The 12,228-nt window shown below is 37.8% G+C and overlaps 1 protein-coding gene across 8 annotated transcripts in view; it reads left to right on the forward strand.

Annotated features, from left to right (window-relative positions):
* Nucleotides 1-12,228, forward strand: part of COL14A1 (collagen type XIV alpha 1 chain) — a 126,106-nt gene that overhangs the window by 66,417 nt on the left and 47,461 nt on the right. For all 8 annotated transcript variants that reach the window (XR_011324122.1, XM_069779969.1, XM_069779970.1 and 5 more), the window contains 8 exons: nt 748-870; nt 2,288-2,437; nt 3,126-3,242; nt 5,111-5,257; nt 7,540-7,614; nt 8,972-9,111; nt 10,358-10,481; nt 11,520-11,663. Coding sequence is in view for 7 of the 8 variants with exons in the window: in XM_069779969.1 (XP_069636070.1) it covers nt 748-870; nt 2,288-2,437; nt 3,126-3,242; nt 5,111-5,257; nt 7,540-7,614; nt 8,972-9,111; nt 10,358-10,481; nt 11,520-11,663 (1,020 nt within the window). In the remaining variant the exon portion in view is untranslated. The remainder of the gene's footprint in view (nt 1-747; nt 871-2,287; nt 2,438-3,125; nt 3,243-5,110; nt 5,258-7,539; nt 7,615-8,971; nt 9,112-10,357; nt 10,482-11,519; nt 11,664-12,228) is intronic.

The following is a 12,228-nucleotide window of genomic DNA, read 5'->3' on the forward strand; positions in this document are numbered from 1 at the left end:
TGTATATTGGTAAAAAAATCATCTCATTGTGCACTGCTACTCATGATAGTATAATTTTATTGAATTATTCTACTAATTTACATAATTTCTGCCTAAACTGAAGTGCTATTTGTGCAGACACTTAAATGACTTGTAAATCATTCCTTTGATTCCATTTGAAAGTGTTAAGTGTTCACAAGAGCACAATTTATACAATAAAAGCTTTGGTGCACTTGGATTAAAAGAAACTATATAAATAAAAGATAATTATCTCTGAATTGTCTTAAGTTCTTAAAAAACTGTAGGGACAAAGTTGGGAATTAATTTGAAAATTCATTGTAATTCATTATAAGACTTGCTTTTCAAGTCCCAGGATAATGTTCCAGGTGGTGGCATGGGGCACGGGATGTGTTTCCAGCCATCCGGTGGTTGTTTCCACCGTTGTAAGCACATGGAGTTTTCCTTGGCGGGTTTGTGGTAGTGTGATATAGTCAATCTGCCAGGCCTCCCCATATTTATATTTCAGCCATTGCCCTCCAAGTTCATAATTAATCCTTGGTATAACTTGGTATAACTTCTTAAATTTATCAATATTAATCCACTGACATAATGGCAAGGATGAATTTGATTAAAGGCTTTCATCCTGGCAATTTTACCTGGAAATCTGAGAGTACTGGGTATTGCACTATTTTCTTGTGTATGTCTTGAGTTTTATGCATGTGCTTGTATGAGATAAACTTGTAAAAGCTCAGTTTGGTTTCCTTCTAGTACCCCTGTCTGCTCCTAGAAATTTACGTGTCTCAGATGAATGGTACAACAGATTACGTATCAGCTGGGATGCCCCACCATCACCAACAATGGGTTACAGAATTGTCTACAAACCTATCAACAGTGAGTTTTTAAACTGATTTTTTTTTTGGCCATTTGTTTTTGACTATACAATGTCTTGAAATCATCTTTTGCTGAATTTTGTACTTAAATCCAACAGTTGCAGTTACAGCCTTGAAAGTGCTATTAACTTAGGTGTCTCATGTTTTAAATAGGAAAGTTTCATAGTCACAGAATGATGCAGGTTGGAAGTGATCTCTGGAGAGCATCTGGTCCAAGTCCCTGATCAAAACAGGGCCAGCTTGGAAGAGGTTTCGCTGGACCTTGTCCAGTTGAATTTGTAATATCTCCAAGGATGGAGATTTCTTAATCTCTCTAAGCATCTGTTCCAGTTTTTGACTACCCTCATAGTGAAATTGTCTTTCTTAATATCTAATCAAAGTTTCCCATGTTGCAAATTTTGTCTGTTTTGTCTTACTGTCTTCCTGTTTGCCTCAGAAGACATTCTGTCTCAGTCTTCTCTATCCCCTTCCATTAGGTAGGTGTAGGCAGCAACAAGATTCCCCCTTAGACTTCCCATCTTAAGGCTGGTCAAACCTAACTCTTTCAGTCTGTCCTTTTATGTCATTTTACTATGACTCACTCTATTTCAGAGACTACCTTTGTTGTCTTTCTGTTCCTCTCTTCTGCGTTCTCCTATTCTTCAACTTTCTTCCCCTCACAATACAAAGTTTTAGTTTCCTTGACTTCCACTCTACACCTCGCAAATACTTGACTTTTTATTCATTACCCATTTTGTCTGTGGTGCATCATCTGCCCACCTGCATATCGCAGCTAGACAAGGCACCCAAGTTCCTGCAAATTTCTTTAGAAAAGTGTACTTCTCTATCAAGAGTGAAACACAAAGGTGTGACCATTAAGGGACTAAAATACTGACCAAAGGCAATACTGTTGCCTGGTTTCTGAAGTGTATCCAGAACAACTAAGAGACGTGACAAAGAAGCTGTTTGCAGTTCTGATTTGGGAAAGTTTTATTCTTTTCTATTTTCATTATAATTTTTGCACAGTGTTAAATGATGCTGTTGTGTAAGAATCCCTTAGGGACTGTATTGCTGGCTGGCATCTGCTGTCCCCCCCGTTGGTCCTGGCATACCATCAAACTGGGGAGATCTTTGGCTGCCTATTTAGGGCAGTAGTAAGTCACTGAAGCAGAACAAAAGGGTCTTAACAGATGCCAGTGTCTAGCCCTGCCCTAATGAATCCCACTGCTGAATTTCCCAAGTGTGTTGTGGCTTCTATCCATGCAAGGACTAAGCATAGTGTCTTTGTTTTTGTGTATGATAAAAAAAAACTAAAGGCAAAAAAATAGCAGTAACTTTAGGTGCACATGTAATTTTGGATGTGTCTTAAGATTTGTTTTAACTACCTGCTACTTAAATGGATGAGCAAATGATTTTCTAATTTATTTCATTTTTTGCAGTTCCTGGTCCTGCGTTGGAGACTTTTGTAGGGGATGATATTAATACCATTCTCATTCTAAATCTCTTCAGTGGAACAGAGTACAGCGTTAAAGTATTTGCTTCGTACTCAACAGGCTTCAGTGATGCCCTAACAGGCATTGCCAAAACCTGTAAGAATGATTTCATGCTGTTCAGATCTCTCTACAGGCTGTTTTTTGCTATAACTATGGCTTTGTGCAGCTCCCTGAATAAATTTTCGTATGGAAGACTTACTCAGTTGTGTGCAAATTGTTTTCCTGAAATGAAAGTCTCTCTCTCTCTCTCTTTTTTTTTTTTTTTTTTTAATCAGATTGTATCAGGCTTTAAAATAATCTGCGGGATGTTAGGAAGACAGGGGTCATAAAGCAGATGTTATTCTTTATCAGCCAAACATATTTGCTTAGTAGTAGATATCAGTCTCCCTAATGGAAAGTCTATTCAGTGGGGTTTGGTTTTTTTTTCCTAGCTCCATATATATAATATGATTTAGTCTTTATATATCTAAAGCTCAATTTTAAATTAGATTTTGACAGAAATCTTGCTATAATGACACTTTTATACTTATTGGTAGTAACTGAATTTTAGCAGTGTTCATTATTTAGTTTTAATTAAATTGACTTATGTTCCAAACCTTTGGCCTAAAGATTCACTTTTTTGTCCTTCGTGTTTTGGATTTTCTGGACATAATTTTTTAAGCAGCTTTTGAAATTATTTTTTAAAAATGAATTGGCACAAGTGTTTCACTATAATTCTTTTGTCTTTTTTTCCTGTATGTCTTATTAGAGGTGCAAATCTAATTTTCTGGTGTTTAATTTTCAGTGTACCTGGGTGTGACAAATTTGGATTCCTATCAAGTCCGCATGACTAGTCTCTGTGCTCAGTGGCAGCTTCACAGACATGCTACTGCATACAGGGTAGTTATAGAATCACTTGTGGGTAAGTTAATAAATCATTCAATATGCAGCTACAGCCTAACCCAGAGAATTGAATTGCATAAGTTAAGAAATTGTATGCAGTCGGACCTGTAGACTGACTCCTGAAATACTGGAAATGATGGACAGAAGAGAGTTGTGTACACATTTGAAGTTTCAGGAGTAGGAGTACCATACCTATCCTTTTATATCAAACAGATGTTGATAACTTGTCCTTTTTATGGGGGGGACTTTTATCTACCTGTAGAAAATAGGTGATTACCTGAGTTTTTCACTATGTGAAGGACAAAAGATGGATAAAGGATGAACTGAATGCATCTAATATTGTAAATAAACCATCAGTGATAGCTCTGTAGGATTAGGGTGGACATGAGAGGAGGGTAGAAGGGCAGGGAAAGCTCTGAATGAATCCGGACCATGCTCACAGAGTTGGAACAGCATCCAGTTTTGTCTGTTCTCATTCCGTTGATTGTTAATTATAACTAGTAGTAATGTTACTCATCTGGATAAGCATGAGATATTTTTACGCAGCCACACATGGTGCCTTGATGCTTTTAGCATTGAATGTTTAGAAGGTGAATTACAGCCTCTTCCATCTCACTGATTCTCAGGTATAGCCAGAGGAGGTTATGGAAAAGTCACTATTTGTGCAGACTAACCCTCTTATCCCCAGTAGACATCAGTGATCTTTTGGATGGTGACAAATTAAAAGCTTGGATAACTTGAGAGAAATAGAGTAGTAACATTAATGGGATCTATCAAAGGTATCATGGAAAATAATCCTAATTTGGTTGCAAAAAAATAATGACCTTTCTGTGGAATGGCAAATGGATGGTGATACGGTTTATTTGAAGGCCTGGAATACAGACAAGCTGTTCAGAAAGCAGAGATCTTGGCGGGCACAAGACAGCACAGATTTCCTTCTCATCTGGGAGCTAGCCAACATTCTGCTTTCATCCTATAGAACTGCCAGAATTGTTTTAACTGAGCCAAAAGAGCCTAAATGTGAGCAGAATGAGCTTAAGTGTGAACAATTGCTTCTTATTAACATCTATCATGAAAAGTTTCGATTGTCAGATTGGGTGTATGTCTCGTTGAGGCAGTGATCAATTATTTTTATACTAACGTAACACCTCCTGATAAAATTCAGGTGTTTTTTCCTTGGCAGTGAATGACTGCTTGGCACTTTTTGTATGTACTCTGTAAAATGTGAGATCAGTTGCTTGTATTTCACTTCTTTCTGCTACAGATTATGAATTGTGCTGAAGGTTTTCTTCTTATTATTAAAATATGCTTTATGCTATTTCCAGTGCCTGGGCTTTTTCCATTGTCAACATGTTTTCCAATTCAGAATTTAGTAGAATTAATTTTTGAACCCTGTAAATACTATTCCTTAACCAACTTGTTAAGTGGTTACTAGCAGAAGCTGGAATGCAGTCTCTAGTTCAGTCTCTCTTGCAATTACTAAGCACATTACAGACTCTGAGAACCAGAGGCATAGACAAAAGATGCCGTAGAATTACATAATGCAACAATTCCTCATTAGACTCTGATAATTTAGGACCAGATCCAAAGCCCATTGATGACAGTGTTAGTGATTTTTATTAACTTCAGTGCATGGGGCGAAATTCATCTTTTTTCCTGCAGATGTCTTACACATTCCTCAGCTCCTACTTAATATGAAGGATGAAATGTTACAGACACCTCTGCACAGAGGTGAATTTCCAGAAATAAGGCAGCACGTAGTTTATTAATTTATGTCAACCACTTGCCCTTCATCTGCTGTCATGTCCCCTTCTTATTTCAGACTTAAATTACATTATTCAATAAAACAGTAAAGAAATGTTTTAATGGTTTCTTTTATAATTCCAGATGGGAAAAAGCGAGAAGTAAATCTCGGTGGAGGGACGCCTAGACATTGTTTCTTTGAGCTGATGCCTGGAACTGAATATAAAATCAGTGTTCATACACAGCTTCAGGAGATAGAGGGCCCTGCTGTAAGCATCATGGAGACAACATGTGAGTAAAATAGATCACAGTTCAGCCAGCAGCGATAATGCTCGATTGCTTCTCATGTTTTGACCTTTGCCCACAGATGTGCTATTCCTACACAGTTTCCTTTAGCTGAGTTTTTAATTTTTCAACTACATTGTTAGTCCTCCACAGAAATGCGGGATCCTTACACCACTGCTGTGTATTACATGTGAAGTCACATTCACCAACTGTATTGGACTTGATGAGAATGAAACAGGGAGGATGGTTTAGCTTTCTTCATAAGAAGTCCCACTAGGGATACTCTGAAAATCTGTGACTTCGAGGAAAAAAAAAAAAATCCAGAAAAATGAAGCAAACAGAAAAACAGAGAAAGTTTTGCATCCTGCAGCTCTTGTTATTTAGTAAAATTTTACCAGTGTCTGAGTAATTTACAGTTAAATGGGACCTTGATACCCAATCTACTTATGTATTTTAAAACAAAGAAACAAACCTTTTAATTATTATTCTCAATAACACAAGACAGGCAAAAAAACCCCCTCACAGCTCTTTATGAAGGCAAGATCCCTCTCTCATCAGTTCAAAATACTGAAAAACAAAATACAGGATGAATAGAGTGAATATTTTAACATTATCTTTATTTTTTTGAGCCCATTTTCAATCTCAGTGATACCCTTCTTCTCATACTATATTACTATACACCACAATGCTGTTACCCTTCTCTCAGGGTAGATAATGTTTATAGTTTTCCTCTTCAGGTGAACCCTCCCACACTTATGGTTTCACATAGGAAAAACTTGCACAGATGCATGACTCCACTTCTCAGTTGTCCAGGGCTCATTCTCAGAGCAGTAAGGAACAAGCCAAGCTTCTCCTGCTTTTTGGAGGAATGCATTTTGTGTGCTCTGCAATTCAGGGACTTAGGAAACGTAAGGAAGAACACAATTTGGCCTACATGTCCATTTGAGAAAGATGGTTTGTGATGCAGACAAATTATTGTGTCACTTCAGAAGAAAACACTCTTCAGAGTGACCTGTACCTTTCTGGTGCTTAGAGAGCAGCTTTTCAAGTCGCCTTACTGCAGGTGTGGCCCTTTTTTACATGGGTCTGGTCCTAGTCGGTCTGTGGCCATGGAGGTCCTGGGCATTAGTTTCTTGTAGGTCTTTCAGAGTCTTGGCCCTTTCTTTTGTTGAAGCCAGTGGGAAAATCCACATCAGTTGCAGTGGGAGTCAACTTGGATGTGGACATGAGGCTTGTAATGAATCCTGTTTGCACTAATCTTTCCCAAAGATAGGTGCCTTTTCTGAAGTTGTTGTATCTAACTCTATCCATTGTCTATAAATGTAACTTATATATTATAGCAAATATAAGTAGTCTTACTTGAAGGAATGATGTTCTGTAACCTGTGGCTTCTTATGCTAATTCCATTGGAAAAAATTGGAAGAAATGCCCTTGAACAAAAGTGGAAGCTTTTCCTCAGATATAGTTGTGGGATTCAACATGCGTATGTTCTCTGAGAATTCAACCAAGACTCTGTTGAAAGGCACTAAACAGAGCTTTTGCATTCAGCAAAGCTGTCAATCAGTGATCATATACTCAGCTAGGTTTCTGGGAGGTTGTCATTCCAAAGCTTGTTCTCAGAAGCATGAGACAATTTTCAGAAACTCTATATAGTAACCTTAGTAGAAGTTGCTGCAGGCAACAAAGCCACAGTCCTGTAGACTTGTGGTCGGAACTACGTTTCTAGCTGGAAACATAACAAGGTCTTCCACCGAATTCAGGAAAATCTTGATCAGGGCAGTGATCTCCTCTGAGTGCAGGCACTGGCTTTCTTTTGCACTGTCTCTTTGTATTTTGGTTTGCAGGACTAATATCTTCTTCTTTCCAGGGTGGGTAGAGACCTATTTTCTGTGACTAGGGACTGGTTGTGGTCAGAAAGGAAAAGGACGCTGCCCTTTTACAAAATGAATTATGGATACTAGGTCAAGAACAGAGCTGCCACATGGTCTGCTACACTGGGGAAACCCAAAAAGGGGCAGTTCTAGTAGTAGTTCAGTTGTATCACTGTGTCATTCACACTGAAATGCAGCCATTAATTGCTCTGTAATAGTACTATCCTCTTTCAGGTGGTCAGTAGAGGAGGACATTACATGCACATGGTCACCTATATTTCTCTCCAATTGCATAACTAGTTGATTGGAGATAATGAATTTTAAATCTGGAGATGAGTAGAAAATGCTGTGTTTAATATATATAAGATATATTGGGCTTTGAAGTATTTTTTAATGTTCCTTCTTTTTATTCTTCAGTACCATTTCCAACTCAACCGCCAACAACACCTTCAACACCACCTCCACCACCTACAATCCCTCCTGCAAAAGAGGGTAAGTGCTGCATGTGTGGGTTTATAATAATTTTAAGGTGTCGTTGCAATGTTTTTCTGCTTCTGACACTATTTTAGACCTGTGGGGATCAGATTTCAAATTGTATTTTCTACAGTGACAGTTAAGTCAGCTGGCTTAAATTTAACAAGCCAAAAATCTGAGATCATTAATGTATTGCTGAAATTTGCAGAAAGGAGGGTTAAAGTGTGAGATTTTCTTTTTCCAGAACTCCTAAACCATATATATTTTGCAACTGAAGCAGATGTCCTAGGGTAATTAAACTTCTAAAGCAGCATGGTTTTTAAAAACATGTCTACTTTAGGTAATGTGAAAAGTGTTGGCCATGTTCAGTCTCTTCTCTCTTTAAATATAGACTTCCTTCTATTTATTATTTGAACATGTAGTGTTTTGTACAGTGTCATAAATATTTCTGTGAGGGGAGCATTATTGTTGGAGGCTGAGGGTCAAATCCATCAGCTTGAAGTTGGTGGGCCAAACTGACATATAGTAATTGAGAATTTAATACATAAATACAGAATACAGAATACACACGTGTGTGTGTGTGTTTTAGAACTGCATAGCAGCAGATTTTTTTTGTTGTTTTTAATCCAAGGAGTAATCAACAGAAAACAAGAAATACAGGTACGTATCTTCCTGTCCCATTCTCTGCATTTAGATGAACATTTTTCTTCAAGATGAAATATGTTGAAAAACATAACTTTGCTTTGAGTCTGTTTGTTTCTGACCCCAAGCAATAGACTTGGATTCTGTAGAGTGTTGAAGGTTCCCAGTTCCCATGAAAGAATGAGGAACTTCTGTGAGCAGGTGTACAGCTCTGCAGGCCATTTTGCATAAGAACATGCTGGAATACGATGAGAAGGGGGCAACCTGCATTGCTTCTAACTAATGCAGTTAAAGTGGCGAGCATTAGGCACTACAGAGCCTAGGGTAACTTTTTGAATGGACTAGTTTCCCACTGGCAACCTCCACAGTTGAAACTCTCTCATCTTGCTTACTGTGTCATGCTAGGAGTCTGGGACTGTATAAGTTCATGTGTGACTTTACTTAATGACCTAAATAAAAATAAAAATGGTTAGCCAGGTTTTAAAGAACCATTATGACCTTGAAGTGTATTCTGTGATAGGATCTGTCAGTGCGGACCATTTACCCCTTGCAGAGCGCAGCTGGGTCTATACCTGCACTGAAGTCAATGCCAGCAGGTCTGTTTGCTAAAGCATTATTAACTAACATTGAACAAGGGCTCTTTATGACAGTTGCATTTCTTAAGTGATTTATGAGATTTCATGAGGCGTTGAGGCATTGTTCTAATTCCAAAATACTTGCTTTTCTTTCTCAGTGTGCAAAGCAGCCAAAGCTGACCTAGCGTTCCTGGTGGATGGGTCATGGAGTATTGGAGATGACAATTTCAATAAGATAATTAACTTTCTCTATAGCACTGTGGGAGCTTTGGATAAGATTGGTCCTGATGGAACGCAGGTAATCAACATGTAAAGAGACAGAAGGTGCAGGATATTTTGGACTAGCACCCAGTACATTCACTAGAAGTGAAATGAATCAAAAAGTAATTGACATCATTTCACAGTTCTTTTGAAAACATAAACTGCTTTAGGACACCATTTTTTTTTTTTTCAATATCGTCTTTTAGACATACCATATGGTGAAATTCATGATATGAGTTTTGCTAGCGCGAAGGCTAAGTATCATTTCAGTCTCCTCTAAATCACTCTGAGATTTAAGTTGTGTTACTGTTTTTAGTATTGCTACGCACTATGGTGTTTATTTCTAAATAAGCTAAAAATGGTGTTGATAAGGAAAATTAAAGGTTCATTTATTTAAAATCACGTGCTCTACAGAATCTACAGTACTTGAAATAAAATCCAGTATTTACAATGATTGTTCTATTTATGTGTTTAGAGAGATGCATGAATCTGCCCCAGAAAAGATTATTAGCAAATATGTTATTGTTTTAAGTATTATCTGTATAATATGCAGATTGGGATAGCATTGAAAATTATTTTTAACTTGTCCGTTCCCTGAAGCATGCTCAGTTTTTACTGTTCTTGCTGTACAGCTATTTTCCCAGAATATAGTACATGGTGCTTCAGAAACTTATGCACAAGCTTAAACTTAAGCATGTGAAGAGCTCCTCTTAAATCAGGGACACCACTTATAGAATATGAAGTTCCATATATGTTTTGTGAGTTGTAGGGGTTTAGTGTATAGGATTGAAATACAGGGTCTGGACTCATGTAGCATCATATTTGGGAGAGGCAATATTTCAGAATATGTTCTTGCATCTTTCCATTACTTGCTTCAGTATTGCTCCCTAACTTAAGTTACTTATGTGCAGCTATTAATTTGTGGAGACTGAGTAAAGTCCCTGCAGTTCTATGTATGAGTAACTGTACATGTGAGGAGCTGTAACTAGGATTTTGCTTTTGGGCTCGACTGTGAGTGCTTTTGCCATAGTGGGTATTACTTTTCTCATCCTGTTTGCTGCAAAATGAAACCAGAAAGCTAGATGGTTACCAAGGTGGCAGAGAGTAAAATTAAACTTTATTTAGTGAAAGCTTCTTGAAGAGAAAAAAAAATAATCTGGCTTCAATTAAAGGATGAAGCAGAGTTACAAGATAAATCCTTGTTTTAAATGCGCTGATTTGGTTACTTTCTGCTTATACACTGGGTGGTGCTTTAGTAATGAACACATCTTCTGTGTGCACAGGTGGCAATAATTCAGTTCAGTGATGATCCCAGGACAGAATTTAAATTGAATGCATACAAAACAAAAGAGAGTCTTCTTGAAGCTATTCAGCAAATAGCCTACAAAGGAGGAAATACCAAAACAGGTGAGAAAGGTCATGATTATGATGCAGAGTTTCTCCCTGCTACTCACTGTGCAGTATTTCTTTCCCATTTGCCAAGTGGTTTAATATAGCAGTGCAAAACCAGTGAGAACATGCTATCTCCACACTGGAGGTGAAAGGTTGGGCTTTGAAGTTAGAAAGTCTTCGTAATCTGCAGTTTACACCCTTCACCTCCTACTGCTGGGTATTCACCCCTCTGACCAACAGTGATGTCAAGCATCAGGGAGGAAGGGAGAGAGGCAGCTAGGTATTAGTGAATGACTTTGGGGATTGTGGAAGGTGCAATGGGGAGTAATAATAAATCAGCTTGGCAGTGGAAAAGTGGGAGGGGAGAGAAGGTGGGAGGGAGCTTGCAGAGCATGTAGAAAACAGCAGATAGAGTGGAGGGTCTGAATGTTGATCAGCCAGGACAGTTAAACGTCAGTGGTATGTTTAAGACTGGACTGGGGGAACATGTCTGTTAACTGAATGTAGTTACATTTTAATTAATCCCTTAAGATAGCTCTCTGATGTGAAGAAATTAAAGATGAGTGCTGAAAGGGTTAAAATCTGTTTTAGTTGGAAACCATATGTTTTATTATTCTCAGACTGCACAGAAATTTCTTGCAGCTGTTGCATCGCATCTAATCTCAGTAGTATCAAAATAACACCTTTTCCATTTACTCAAGAAAATGCCACAATGGCACTTTCAGTTGTTACCTGGACTGTGCCTTACAATCCAGTAAAGGAAGATTTTGTTGTCTCAAACCTGCACAGAATACCCTTTCCCACACGTCGTGTTCTTGATCTTCACCTTCTGGACTGAAAAATGGATGGCTGAAACCATCCGATTTCCAAAGGCTAGGGTCAAAATTAAACTTTTCTAAATCTCTATTTTAATAACTACAGAATGCACTAATTTACAGACTACTCAGGACCCAACAGATTTCTCTTTTTATCGATGTCTAACATATGATATGAGAAGCCAATAGAAATTGGATTTATGTTACAGTGAAGGTATGTTAATTTTTTCTGTTTCAGGCAAAGCCATTAAACATGCAAGAGAAGTCTTGTTTACTGGAGAGGCAGGCATGAGAAGGGGCATTCCAAAGGTTTTGGTTGTCATTACTGATGGGCGATCACAGGATGATGTGAACAAAGTCTCCAGAGAAATGCAGCTAGATGGTAAAATGTGTAGTTTTAAGAACTATTCACATTTTCCTTTTCCTCATTAATTCTAACTATGTAAGTGTGGGCATGAGATAAGGGTAACTTTTGCTCCAGGAAGATTTTGAAGTTTAAAGAAAACAGACAGCAATTACTAAGAAACTCAGAATATCACTAGGATATGGTTAGATTCTGGATTTTTTTTTGGTGATTAATACTACTATTTTTAATTTTGGCAGCAATGCTAAAATCACGTAGTAGTCAATGGAATTGCTCCCATGATGAATTTAGGGGACGTGATCCTGAGAATCTGCACTGTCACCTATGAAGTATATAGTCTTGTGGTTACCAGCAAACTGAACTGTTTTGTTTTTTATACAAGAGGTCCTTTGAAAATTCTTTCATATGTTCTTTTACTGATTCTGATCTGCTCTCATGTTACACTAATTACCTTTAGGAATTTTTTTTTTAAACCACCAATTTTAGAGCTTTAAGCGGCCGCACAGTGTTGTGAGTCTAAGCATAAAAACTGGGTTAGTTGTTGTAGAAATATCTGATACTGAGGTTTGTATCAAAACCCAAA

The sequence above is a fragment of the Haliaeetus albicilla genome, chromosome 3, assembly GCF_947461875.1.
Source record: "Haliaeetus albicilla chromosome 3, bHalAlb1.1, whole genome shotgun sequence".
In the NCBI taxonomy this organism is placed as follows: domain Eukaryota; kingdom Metazoa; phylum Chordata; class Aves; order Accipitriformes; family Accipitridae; genus Haliaeetus; species Haliaeetus albicilla.